The following is a 13,320-nucleotide window of genomic DNA, read 5'->3' as shown; positions in this document are numbered from 1 at the left end:
TAGACTTAGAGATACAGTGCTGAAACAGGCCCTTCGGCCCACCGAGTCCGTGCCGCCCAGCGATCCCCGCACACTAACACTATCCTACACCCACAGGGGACAATTTTTACTTTTTGGCCGGCCGATTAACCTACCTGTACGTCTTTGGAGTGTGGGAGGAGACCAAAGATCTCGGAGAACATATAAACACAGAAACATAGAAAATAGGTGCAGGAGTAGGCCATTCGGCCCTTCGAACCTGTGCGCACCGCCATTCAATATGATCATGGCTGATCATCCAACTCAGTATCCCGTACCTGCCTTCTCTCCATACCCCCTGATCCCTTTAGCCACAAGGGCCACATCTAACTCCCTCTTAAATATAGCCAACGAACTGGCCTCAACTACCTTCTGTGGCAGAGAATTCCACAGATTCACCACTCCCTGTGTGAAAGAAAAACGTTCTCATCTCGGTCCTAAAAGACTTCCCCCTTATCCTTAAACTGTGTGGCCCCTTGTTCTGGACTTCCCCAACATCGGGAACAATCTTCCCGCATCTAGCCTGTCCAACTCCTTAAGAATTTTGTACGTTTCTATAAGGTCCCTCCTCAATCTTCTAAATCCCAGCGAGTACAAGCCGAGTCTATCCAGTCTTTCTTCGTATGAAAGTCCTGCCATCCCAGGGATCAATCTGGTGAACCTTCTCTGTACTCCCTCTATGGCAAGAATGTCTTTCCTCAGATTAGGAGACCAAAACTGTACGCAATACTCCAGGTGTGGTCTCACCAATGCCCTGTACAACTGAAGAAGGACCTCTTTGCTCCTAAACTCAAACTACGAGACCAAAACTGTACGCAATACTCCAGGTGCGGTCTCACCAGGGCCCTGTACAACTGCAGAAGGACCTCTTTACTCCTAAACTCAAACTAGGAGACCAAAACTGTACTCAATACTCCAGGTGCGGACTCACCAGGGCCCTGTACAACTGCAGAAGGACCTCCCTGCTCCTAGACTCAAACTAGGAGACCAAAACTGTACGCAATACTCCAGGTGCGGTCTCACCAGGGCCCTGTACAACTGCAGAAGGACCTCTTTGCTCATAAACTCAAACTAGGAGACCAAAACTGTACGCAATACTCCAGGTGCGGTCTCACCAGGGCCCTGTACAACTGCAGCAGAACCTCCCTGCTCCTATACTCAAATCCCCTCGCGATGTAAAACCCACGCAGGTCACGGGGAGAACGTACAAACTCCGTACAGACGGCGCCCGCGGTCGGGATGGAACCTGAGTCTCCGGTGTTATAATGGAGGGAGGGAGGGGGGTTTTACAAGCACGCTCACCTGCGCAGGTATCTGTTCTTCAGTTCCGAGGGCGTTCCTGCCCGCCTGGCCGTACCGTAGTCCATTCCCAGCGGGTAATCTCCGTCCTCGTATCCCAGGCTCCTCTGCTCGTCTTCCAGACCGTAAGGCTCGGACATGAACCGCTCCGGGCGCGAGTGGGGCAAGACCTGAGGTTGCGCGGCGTATCCGGGACCGCGGTAGACATCGGCGGGCGGCTCGTACCTCTGGTCCACCCGCGCGCCCCTCAACAGGCTGGCGTAGGCCTCGGGCTGATGGGGGAAGGCCTCCTGGCGGGGGTAGCCCCTCGGGAGCGTGGAGCTGAAGGGCGGGGGCGGGTGCAGGCCGTCCCCGTTGTGCCGCACCGGGCGGTCCAGGGTCTGGGAGTAGCCCACGCCGCGCAGCGCCCCGTCTACGGCCAGCTGGTCCCGGACCATGCGGTTCGCCGCGGCCATGGCCGCCCGGTCCACCTGTGGGGCGATCCGCAAGTTCACAACGTGACAGAGGCCGAGAGACAGGAGGCAAAAGTCGGCCATCTTGAAACAGGCCCCAAACTCTCTGTTTCTTTACTTTAAAGACACAACACAATCCCTTCCCCACCGAGTCGTTTCACACACTAGTTTAGTTTGGAGACACAGCGCGGAAACAGGAGGCAAAAGTCAGCCATCTTGAAACAGGCCCCAAACCCTCTGGTTTTTTAACTTTAGAGACACAACGTGGTAACGCAATCCCTTCCCCATGGAGTCCTTTCACACACTAGTTTAGTGTGGAGACACAGCGCAGAAACAGGAGGCAAAGGTCGGCCATCTTGAAACAGGCCCCAAACTCTGTTTTTTTACAATAGAGCTTTTATTTAGTTTAGTTTAGTTTGGAGATACGTCACAAAAACACAATCCCTTCCCCACCAAGTCCGTCCGCGCCGACCAGCGATCGCCCGTTCACACACTAGTTTAGTTTCGAGACACAGCGCAGAAACAGGAGGCAAAGGTCGGCCATCTTGAAACAGGCCCCAAACCCTCTGTTTTTTTTACTTTAGAAACACAACGTGGTAACGCAATCCCTTCCCCATGGAGTCCTTTCACACACTAGTTTAGTGTGGATACACAGCGCAGAAACAGGAGGCAAAAGTCGGCCATCTTGAAACAGGCCCCAAACTCTGTTTTTTTACTATAGAGCGTTTATTTAGTTTAGTTTAGTTTAGAGATACAACACAAACACACAATCCCTTCCCCACCGAGTCCGTCCGTCCGCGCCGACCAGCGATCGCCCGTTCACACACTAGTTTAGATTAGAGACACAGGGTGGAAACAGGAGGCAAAAGTCGGCCATCTTGAAACAGGCCCCAAACCCTCTGGTTTTTTAACTTTTGAGACACAACGTGGAAACTCAATCCCTTCCCCACCGAGTCCGTCCGCGCTGACCAGCGATACTCTACCACTGTCCTACACACATAGAAACAAAGAAAATAGGTGCAGGAGGAGGCCATTCGGCCCTTCGAGCCTGTACGCACCGCCATTCAATGCGATCGCGGCTGATCATTCTCAATCAGTACCCCGTTCCTGCCTTCTCCCCATACCCCCTGACTCCGCTATCCTTAAGAGCTCTATCCAGCTCTCTCTTGAATACATTCAGAGAATTGGCCTCCACTGCCTTCTGAGGCAGAGAATTCCACAGATTCACCACTCTCTGACTGAAAAAGTTTTTCCTCATCTCCATTCTAAATGGCCGACCCCTTATTCTTAAACTGTGTGGCCCCTTGTTCTGGACTCCCCCAACATTGGGAACATGTTTCCTGCCTCTAACGTGTCCAACCCCTTAATAATCTTATACGTTTCGATAAGATCCCCTCTCATCCTTCTAAATTCCAGTGTATACAAGCCTAGCCGCTCCAGTCTTTCAACATATGACAGTCCCGCCATCCCGGGAATTAACTTAGTAAACCTACGCTGCACGCCCTCAATAGCAAGAATATCCTTCCTCAAATTTGGAGACCAAAACTGCACACAGTACTCCAGGTGCGGTCTCACTAGGGCCCTGTACAACTGTAGAAGGACCTCTTTGCTCCTATACTCAACTCCTCTTGTTACGAAGGCCAACATGCCATTGGCTTTCTTCACTGCCTGCTGTACCTGCATGCTTCCTTTCAGTGACTGATGCACTAGGACACCCAGATCTCGCTGTACGTCCCCTTTTCCTTACTTGACACCATTCAGATAATAATCTGCCTTCCTATTCTTACCACCAGAGTGGATAACCTCACACTTATCCACATTAAACTGCATCTGCCATGCATCCGCCCACTCACACAACCTGTCCAAGTCACCCTGCAACCTCATAGCATCTTCCTCACAGTTCACATTGCCACCCAGCTTTGTGTCATCTGCAAATTTGCCAATGGTACTTTTGGTGCAGGAGGAGGCCATTCGGCCCTTCGAGCCTGTACGCACCGCCATTCACTGTGATCAGGGCTGGTCGTCCACAATCAGTAGCCCGTGCCTGCCTTCTCCCCATATCCCTTGATCCCACTAGCCCCTAGAGCTCTATCTAACTCTCTCTTAAATCCATCCAGTGATTTGGCCTCCACTGCCCTCTGTGGCAGAGAATCCCACACATTCACAACTGCAAACGTTCCTCCTCACCTCAGTTTTAAACGGCCTCCCCTTTATTCTTAGACTGTGTGGCCCCTGGTTCTGGACTCCCCCAACATTGGGAACATGTTTCCTGCATCTAGCTTGTCCAGTCCTTTTATAATTTTACACGTCTCTCTATAAGATCCCCCTCTCGTCCTTCTAAACTCCAGCGAATACAAGCCCAGTCTTTCCAATCTTTCCTCATACGACAGTCCCGCCATCCCGGGGATTAGACTGTGTGCCTCTTTGGGGCGGTCACGGTGGCTCAGTGGTAGAGTTGCCACCTCACGGCGCCAGAGACCCGGGTTCCATCCCGACCGCGGGCGCTCTCTGTGTGGAGTTTGCACGTTCTCCCCGTGACCTGCGTGGGTTTTATCGGGGCGCTCCGGTTTCCTCCCACACTCCAAAGACGTGCGGGTTTCTAGGTTAGTAAGCTTCGGTAAAAGATTGTAAATTGTCCCCCAGTGTGTGTGTGTGTGTGGGATAGTGTTAGTGTGCGGGGATCGCTGGTCGGCGCGGACGGACGGACTCGGTGGGGAAGGGATTGTGTAATTGTGTTGTATCTCTAAACAAATCTAAACTAAATAAAAGCTCTACAGTAAAAAAACAGAGTTTGGGGCCTGTTTCAAGATGGCCGACTTTTGCCTCCTGTTTCCGCGCTGTGTCTCTAAACTAAACTAAACTAAATAAAAGCTCTATAGTAAAAAAAACAGAGTTTGGGGCCTGTTTCAAGATGGCCGACTTTTGCCTCCTGTGTCTCTAAACTAAACTAGTGCGCGAACGGGCGATCGCTGGTCGGCGCGGACAGACTCGGTGGGCCGAAGGGCCTGTTTCATTTGAGATTATTGTCCCCTGTGTCGAGGTACAGTGTAAAGCTTTGTCGCTGCATGCGATCCAGTCACTCTCTGACTGAAAAAGAGTTTTCCTCTTCTCAGTTCTAAATGGCCGACCCCTTATTCTTAAACTGTGGCCCCTGGTTCTGGACTCCCCCAACATTGGGAACATGTTTCCTGCCTCTAACGTGTCCAACCCCTTAATAATCCTATACGTTTCGATAAGATCTCCTCTCATCCTTCTAAATTCCAGTCGCTCCAGCCTTTCAACATACGACAGTCCCGCCATTCCGGGAATTAACCTAGTAAAGCTATGCTGCACGCCCTCAATAGCAAGAATATCCTTCCTCAAATTTGGAGACCAAAACTGCACACAGTACTCCAGGTGCGGTCTCACTAGGGCCCTGTACAACTGCAGAAGGACCTCTTTGCTCCTATACTCAACTCCTCTTGTTATGAAGGCCAACATGCCATTGGCTTTCTTCACTGCCTGCTGTACCTGCATGCTTCCTTTCAGTGACTGATGCACTAGGACACCCAGATCTCGTTGTACGTCCCCTTTTCCTAACTTGACACCATTCAGATAATACTCTGCCTTCCTGTTCTTACCACCAAAGTGGATAACCTCACACTTATCCACATTAAACTGCATCTGCCATGCATCCGCCCACTCACACAACCTGTCCAAGTCACCCTGCAACCTCATAGCGTCTTCCTCACAGTTCACACTGCCACCCAGCTTTGTGTCATCTGCAAATTTGCCAATGGTGCTTTTAACCCCTTCATCCAAGTCACTGTAAGCTCTGTATCCCCTCCCCTCTCTCCTTACCACTTTGGTGGTAAGAATAGGAAGGCAGAGTATTATCTGAATGGTGTCAAGTTAGGAAAAGGGGACGTACAACGAGATCTGGGTGTCCTAGTGCATCAGTCACTGAAAGGAAGCATGCAGGTACAGCAGGCAGTGAAGAAAGCCAATGGCATGTTGGCCTTCATAACAAGAGGAGTTGAGTATAGGAGCAAAGAGGTCCTTCTACATTTGTACGGGGCCCTGGTGAGACCGCACCTGGAGTACTGTGTGCAGTTTTGGTCTCCAAATTTGAGGGAGGATATTATTGCTATTGAGGGCGTCCAGCGTAGGTTTACTAGGATAATTCCCGGAATGGCGGGACTGTCGTACGTTGAAAGACTGGAGCGACTAGGCTTGTATACACTGGAATTTAGAAGGATGAGAGGAGATCTTATCGAAACGTATAAGATTATTAAGGGGTTGGACACGTTAGAGGCAGGAAACATGTTCCCAATGTTGGGGGAGTCCAGAACAAGGGGCCACACAGTTTTAAGAATAAGGGGTCGGCGATTTAGAACAGAGATGAGGAAAAACTTTTTCAGTCAGAGAGTTGTGAATCTGTGGGATTAATTCTCTGCCTCAGAAGGCAGTGGAGGCCAATTCTCCGAATGCATTCAAGAGAGAGCTGGATAGAGCTCTTAAGGATAGCGGAGTCAGGGGGGTATGGGGAGAAGGCAGGAACGGGGTACTGATTGGGAATGATCAGCCGCGATCACATTGAATGGCAGTGCGTACAGGCTCGAAGGGCCGAATGGCCTCCTCCTGCACCTGTTGTCTATTGTCTATTGTCCTCTCCCCTACCTTCATCTCCGACGACCTTATCGAGCTGTCATCGTCCACCTCCATGGGAAAGTGTACTGGAGGATTGAGCGGGACGTTCTCGGCCAGCCCAGCCTCTCCGTAAAACGGCCTCGAGTTCTCGAACATCTTTCGGGGGGCCGAGTGCACAGGATGCTGATCGAACTGAGCGGGGGCGAGAGAGAGAGAGAGAGAGAGAGGGTGAAGAGGGAGGAGAATGGTAGGGAATTGAGGAATGCAGTGGAACAGAGGGATCTGGGAATAACTGTGCATTGTTCCCTGAAGGTGGAATCTCATGTGGATAGGGTGGTGAAGAAGGCGTTTGGTATGCTTGCCTTTATAAATCAGAGCATCGAGTATAGAAGTTGGGATGTAATGTTGGAATTGTACAGGGCATTGGTGAGGCCGAATCTGGAGTATGGTGTGCAGTTCTGGTCGCCAAATTATAGGAAGGATCTCGACAAAATGGAGAGGGTACAGAGGAGATTTACTAGAATGTTGCCTGGGTTTCAGCACTTAAGCTACAGAGAGAGGTTGAACAGGTTGGGTCTTTATTCTTTGGAGCGTAGAAGGTCGAGGGGGGACTTGATAAGAGGTTTTTAAAATGTTGAGAGGGACGGACAGAGTAGGCTTTTCCCCTTTGAGAGTGGGGAAGATTCCAACAATTCAGAATTGAGGGACAAAAGTTTAGGGGGTAACATGAGGGGGTAACTTCTTTACTCAGAGGGTGGTGGCTGTGTGGAATGGGCTTCCGGTGGAAGTGGTGGAGGCAGGCTCGATTTTATTGTTTAAGAGTAAATTGGATAGGTGTATGGATGGGAGGGGATTGGAGGGTTATGGTCTGAGAGCAGGTGGATGAGACTAGGTCAGGGAGAGTGGTCGGGGTGGACTGGTAGGGCCGGACAGGCCTGTTTCCGTGCTGTAGTTGTTATATGGTTATATGGGAGTCAAGGGAGATAAAGGATCGTTTTATGTCTTACCTGGTTTCTGTCTTGCTCCGAATCGATCAGCAAGCCGTCATTCCTGTGATACGACCCTTTAGCAATCTAGGAGAGAGAGTGAAAGAGTTATTGGAAAGTGCCCCCTCTCCCCATCTCTGTGACCCCCTCCTCCCCCCCTACCCCCCACCCCCCCCCCTCTCCCCGTCTCTGTCACCCCCTCCCCTCCCCCCTGGTGGTAAGGAGGTGGAGAGGGAAGTGTCCATCCGAATACCATAAAAGCTGAACTTTGAAAGGATTTGTAATCTGGGCGGAGGGTAAGGCGAACCTGGGTGACGTAATCTTTCCTGACATTTATTAACTCCGATTAGTTCGGTTTTAGTTTGGAGACACAGGGCGGAAACACAAGGCCCCTTCGGGCCCACCGAGTCCGTCCGTCCGTGCCGGCCAACGATCGCCCGTTCAAACGCTAGTGTAGTTTGGAGACACAGCGAAGAAAACAGGAGGCAAAAGTCGGCCATCTTGGAACAGGCCCCAAACTCTCTGTTTTTTTTACTTCAAAGACACAACGTGGTAACGCAATAGACAATAGACAACAGGTGCAGGAGGAGGCCATTCGGCCCTTCGAGCCCGTACGCACCGCCATTCAATGTGATCACAGCTGATCATTCTCAATCAGTACCCCGTTCCTGCCTTCTCCCCATACAATAGACAATAGACAATAGACAATAGGTGCAGGAGGAGGCCATTCAGCCCTTCGAGCCAGCACCGCCATTCAATGCGATCACGGCTGATCACCCTCAATCAGTACCCCGTTCCTGCCTTCTCCCCATACCCCCTGACTCTGCTATCCTTAAGAGCTCTATCCAGCTCTCTCTTGAATGCATTCAGAGAATTGGCCTCCACTGCCTTCTGAGGCAGAGAATTAATCCCACAGATTCACAACTCTCCGACTGAAAAACGTTTTTTCCTCATCTCCGTTCTAAATGGCCGACCCCTTATTCTTAAACTGTGTGTGGCCCCTTGTTCTGGACTCCCCCAACATTGGGAACATGTTTCCTGCCTCTAACGTGTCCAACCCCTTAATAATCTCATACGTTCCGATAAGATCCCCTCTCATCCTTCTAAATTCCAGTGTATACAAGCCTAGTCGCTCCAGTCTTTCAACGTACGACAGTCCCGCCATTCCGGGGATTAACCCGGTAAACCTACGCTGCACGCCCTCAATAGCAAGAATATCCTTCCTCAAATTTGGAGACCAAAACTGCACACAGTACTCCAGGTGCGGTCTCACTAGGGCCCGGTACAACTGTAGAAGGACCTCTTTGCTCCTATACTCAACTCCTCTTGTTATGAAGGCCAACATGCCATTGGCTTTCTTCACTGCCTGCTGTACCTGCATGCTTCCTTTCATTGACTGATGCACTGGGACACCCAGATCTCGTTGAACTCCCCCTCCTCCTCCTAACACACACACACACGCACACACACACGCACACACACACACGCACGCACGCACGCACGCACACACACACACACGCACGCACGCACGCACGCACACCACACACACACACACACACTGGGGGACAATTTACAATTTTACACCGAAGCCAATTAACCTACAAACCCGCACGTCTTTGGAGTGTGGGAGGAAACCGGAACGCTCGGAGAAAACCCACGCAGGTCACGAGGGAGAGAACGTGCAAACTCCGCACAGACGGCGCCCGCGGTCGGGATAGAACCCGGGTCTCTGGCGCCGTGAGGTGGCAACTCTACGGCTGAGCCCATAGCTATTCCATTATCAATAAAAACACAATCATTTTAGCACCAAGAATTTACTAAAGGTCAGATGATAAAGAAACTAATAATTAATTTATCTCGACAGCCGTTAAACTCATTCAAACGTAGAGTCCGAGTCAGAGTCAGAGTCACGCAATGTGGAAACAGGCCCTTCGACCCACCTTGCCCACACCGGCCAACATGCCACATCTACACTAGTCCCACCTTTGCCCACACCGGCCAACATGCCCCATCTACACTAGTCCCACCTTTGCCCACACCGGCCAACATGCCCCATCTACACTAGTCCCACCTTTGCCCACACCGGCCAACATGCCCCATCTACACTAGTCCCACCTTTGCCCACACCGGCCAACATGCCCCATCTACACTCGTCCCACCTTTGCCCACACCGGCCAACATGCCCCATCTACACTAGTCCCACCTGCCCACACCGGCCAACATGCCCCATCTACACTAGTCCCACCTGTCCCACACCGACCAACATGCCCCATCTACACTAGTCCCACCTGCCCACACCGGCCAACATGCCCCATCTACACTAGTCCCACCTGCCCGCGTTTGGCCCATATCCCTCCAAACCTGTCCTATCCATGTACCTGTCCAGGTGTTGTGACAGTCCCTGCCTCAACTACCTCCTCTGGCAGCTCGTTCCATACACCCACCACCCTCTGTGTGGAAAAGTTGCCCCTCAGGTTCCTATTCAATCTTTTCCCCTTCACCTTCAAACCCATGTCCTCTGGTCCTCGATTCCCCTACTCTGGGGCAAGAGACTCTGTGCGTCTACCCGATCTATTCCCCTCGTGATCTTCTACACCTCTATAAGATCCTCCTGCGCTCCAAGGAACAGAGTCCCAGCCTGCCCCGACCCCTCTCCCTGTAGCTCAGGCCCCTCGAGTCCTGGCAACATCCTCGTGAATCTTCTCCGCGCCCTTTCCAGCTCGGCGACATCTTTCCCGTAACGCGGCGCCCAGAACTGTACACAATACAACATTCTGAAGAAGGATCTCAACCCGAAACGTCACCCATTCCTTCTCTCCTGAGACGCTGCCTGTCCCGCTGAGTTACTCCAGCATTTTGTGTCTACTTTCGATTTAATCCAGCACCTGCACTTCCTTCTTACACACCCGCCAAACGTCTACACTCAATACCCTGACTGATGAAAGCCAACGTGACAAAACTGAACGCAATACTCCTTAGTGCGGTCTCACCAACGTCTTGGACAACTGCGACATGACCTCCCTATATTCTGCACTCAATACCCTGACTGATGAGGATGAGAGAGGAGAGGAGTGGAGAAATGGAGGGAGATGAGAGGAACGCAGGAATGGAGGGATGGTGGGAGATGAGGGGAATGGAGGAATGAAGAAATGGAGAGATGGTGGGAGGTGAGAGGGATCCAAGAATGGAGGGAAATGGGAGAAGGTCCATGGCGGATGGTGGACAATGGAGGTGGACAGAAATTGGGAGATGATGGAGATATCATCTCCAGAGATAGAAAGATGAGAGATGGTGAGATGGAGGGATAGAGATAGAGAGATGGTGAGAGGGAGGGAGATGGGAGAAGGTGGCCCACCCTGGATGGTGGACAATGGAGGTGGGGAGGAATGGAGAGATGGTGGAGAGTTGGAGAGACGGTGAGATGGAGGGAGATGGGAGAAGGTGGTCCACCCTGGATGGTGGACTATGGAGGAGGGGAGGAATGGAGAGATGATGGAGATATGGAGAGATGGAGAGATAGAGGGGAGATGGGAGAAGGTGGTCCAGGGTGGATGGTGGACAATGGAGGAGGGGAGGAATGGAGAGATGGTGGAGAGTTGGAGAGACGGTGAGATGGAGGGAGATGGGAGAAGGTGGTCCAGGGTGGATGGTGGACAATGGAGATGGACAGATATTGGGAGATGATGGAGAGTTGGAGAGACGGTGAGATGGAGGGAGATGGTTGCAGGAGGTCCATGATGGATGGCGGACAATGGAGGAGGGGAGGAATGGAGAGATGGTGGAGAGTTGGAGAGATGGTGAGATGGAGGGAGATGAGAGAAGGTGGTCCAGGGTGGATGGTGGACAATGGAGGAGGGCAGGAATGGAGAGATGATGGAGATATGGAGAGATGGGTAGATGGAGGGATGGGGGGAGATGAGAGGTTTGGAGAGATGGTAGAGAGTGTGCATGATGGAAGTGGGTGCTGGGGGTGGGCAGGAATGAACAGATGATGGAGAGATCTTAAGTTAATTCCCGGAATGGCGGGACTGTCGTACGTTGAAAGACTGGAGCAACTCGGCTTGTATATACTGGAATTTAGAAGGATGAGAGGAGATCTTATCGAAACGTATAAGATTATTAAGGGGTTGGACACGCTAGAGGCAGGAAACATGTTCCCAATGTTGGGGGAGTCCAGAACCAGGGGCCACACACAGTTTAAGAATAAGGGGTCGGCCATTTAGAACGGAAACTTTCTCAGTCAGAGAGTTGTGAATCTGTGGGATTAATTCTCTGCCTCAGAAGGCAGTGGAGGCCAATTCTCCGAATGCATTCGAGAGAGAGCTAGATAGAGCTCTTAAGGATAGCGGAGTCAGGGGGTATGGGGAGAGGGCAGGAACGGGGGCGCTGATTGAGAACGATCGGCCGCGATCACGTTGAATGGCGGTGCGTACAGGCTGGAAGGGCCGAATGGCCTCCTACGGCACCTGTTGTCTATTGAGATGGAGAGATGGTGAGATGGAGGGAGATGGTCGAGGGAGGTCCATGATAGATGGCGGACAATGGAGGTGGGCAGGAATTGGAGAGATGGTGGAGAGTTGGAGAGATGGTGAGAAGGAGGGAGATGGTCTCAGGAGGTCCACCCTAGATGGCGGACAATGGAGGAGGGCAGGAATGGAGAGATGGTGGAGAGTTGGAGAGATGGTGAGATGGAGGGAGATGGGAGAAGGTGGTCCAGGGTGGATGGTGGACAATGGAGGTGGACAGATATTGGGAGATGATGGAGAGTTGGAGAGACGGTGAGATGGAGGGAGATGGTTGCAGGAGGTCCATGATAGATGGCGGACAATGGAGGTGGGCAGGAATGGAGAGATGGTGGAGAGTTGGAGAGATGGTGAGATGGAGGGAGATGGGAGAAGGTGGATGGAGGACAATGGAGAGATGATTGAGATGGAGGGATGGATTGAGATGGAGGGATGGAGAGATGGTAGAGGAGGTCCACGGTGGACGGTGGGCATGGGGGAGGGGCAGGGGGCATTACCTGGGGGTCCCACACAGGGCTCAGGGGTCCCCTCAAGGACTGCTCTCTCCTCTCCATCTCCAAAGCTCTCGAGAGAGCCTCTCGAATTGGGCTTCTTGGGTCGCGCACAGAAGCCAAGATATCGGCCGAGGGGTCAAAATCCTGGCAGTTCATCCCTGCTGAGGGGAGGTCGAGGTGAGGGGCGGAGTGGGGGGGGGGGGGGTGAGGGACGAGAGGGAGGGTGGGGGGGCTCGAATTCTGGGGATCGTTGCGCTCTGCTAGCCCGAAGGAGGGAGAGAGAGGGGAGAGATGGGAGAGAGAGGGGGAGAGAGAGGGGTGGGAGAGAGAGGGGGAAGAAAGAGGGGGAGAGAGAGAGGGGAGAGGTGAGAGAGGAAAAGGGAGGGGGTGGGAGAGAGAGAGGGGGGAGAGAGGGAGGGGAGAGAGAGGGGGAGAGAAAGGGGGGGGAGAGAGAGGGGGGAGAGATGGCGGAGAATGAGAGGGGGAGAGGGGGGGGAGAGAGGGATAGAGAGGGAGGGGAGAGATGGCGGAAGAGAGGGGAGAGGGGGGGGGAGAGAGAGAGGAAAGGGAGCGGGGGGAGAGAGGGAGGGGGAGAGAGGGAGAGGAGAGAGAGAGAGGGGGAGAGAGAGAGGGGAGGGAGAGAGAGAGAGAGAGAGGGGAGAGAGAGAAATGGGAGGGAGAGAGGGAGGGGGGGAGAGAGGGGGGAGAGAGAGAGGGCGGAGAGAGGGGGGAGAGAGAGAGAGAGGGGGAGAGAGAGAGAGAGAGAGAGGGGGGGAGAGAGAGCAGGAAAAATTAAACTCTCCCCCTCATTTTTCAAAACATATTTGTCATAGGAAAAGTCACACATCACAGAAACAGGCCCTTCGGCCCAACATGCCCCATCTACACTAGTCCCACCTTTGCCCACACACCGACCAAC

At 52.5% G+C, this 13,320-nt stretch overlaps 1 protein-coding gene across 1 annotated transcript; it reads right to left on the bottom strand.

Moving 5' to 3' along the window:
- Positions 1 to 1,316: 1,316 nt before the first annotated feature.
- LOC144611238 (catenin delta-1-like) lies at positions 1,317 to 12,650 on the bottom strand. The gene is made up of 4 exons (XM_078430282.1): positions 12,405 to 12,650; positions 7,406 to 7,471; positions 6,429 to 6,590; positions 1,317 to 1,787 (listed from the first exon to the last, which is right to left on the bottom strand). The coding sequence occupies exons 1-4, from the start codon at positions 12,555 to 12,557 to the stop codon at positions 1,317 to 1,319; spliced, it is 852 nt and encodes a 283-aa protein (XP_078286408.1). The 5' UTR covers positions 12,558 to 12,650.
- Positions 12,651 to 13,320: the final 670 nt, after the last annotated feature.

The sequence above is a fragment of the Rhinoraja longicauda genome, chromosome 39 (genome assembly GCF_053455715.1).
Source record: "Rhinoraja longicauda isolate Sanriku21f chromosome 39, sRhiLon1.1, whole genome shotgun sequence".
Classification (NCBI taxonomy): domain Eukaryota; kingdom Metazoa; phylum Chordata; class Chondrichthyes; order Rajiformes; family Arhynchobatidae; genus Rhinoraja; species Rhinoraja longicauda.
The sequence above is the reverse complement of the archived record's forward strand: the minus strand, read 5'-3'. Positions and strand labels throughout refer to the sequence as shown.

Coding starts and splice junctions, on each gene's coding strand:
- LOC144611238 (XM_078430282.1), bottom strand. CDS start 12,557: ATGAACTGCCAGGATTTTGACCCCTCGGCCGATATCTTGGCTTCTGTG. Junction 7,472..12,404: donor GCCCTGTGTGGGACCCCCAG/GTAATGCCCCCT, acceptor TCTCTCTCCTAG/ATTGCTAAAGGGTCGTATCA. Junction 6,591..7,405: donor CGGAGCAAGACAGAAACCAG/GTAAGACATAAA, acceptor GCCCCCGCTCAG/TTCGATCAGCATCCTGTGCA.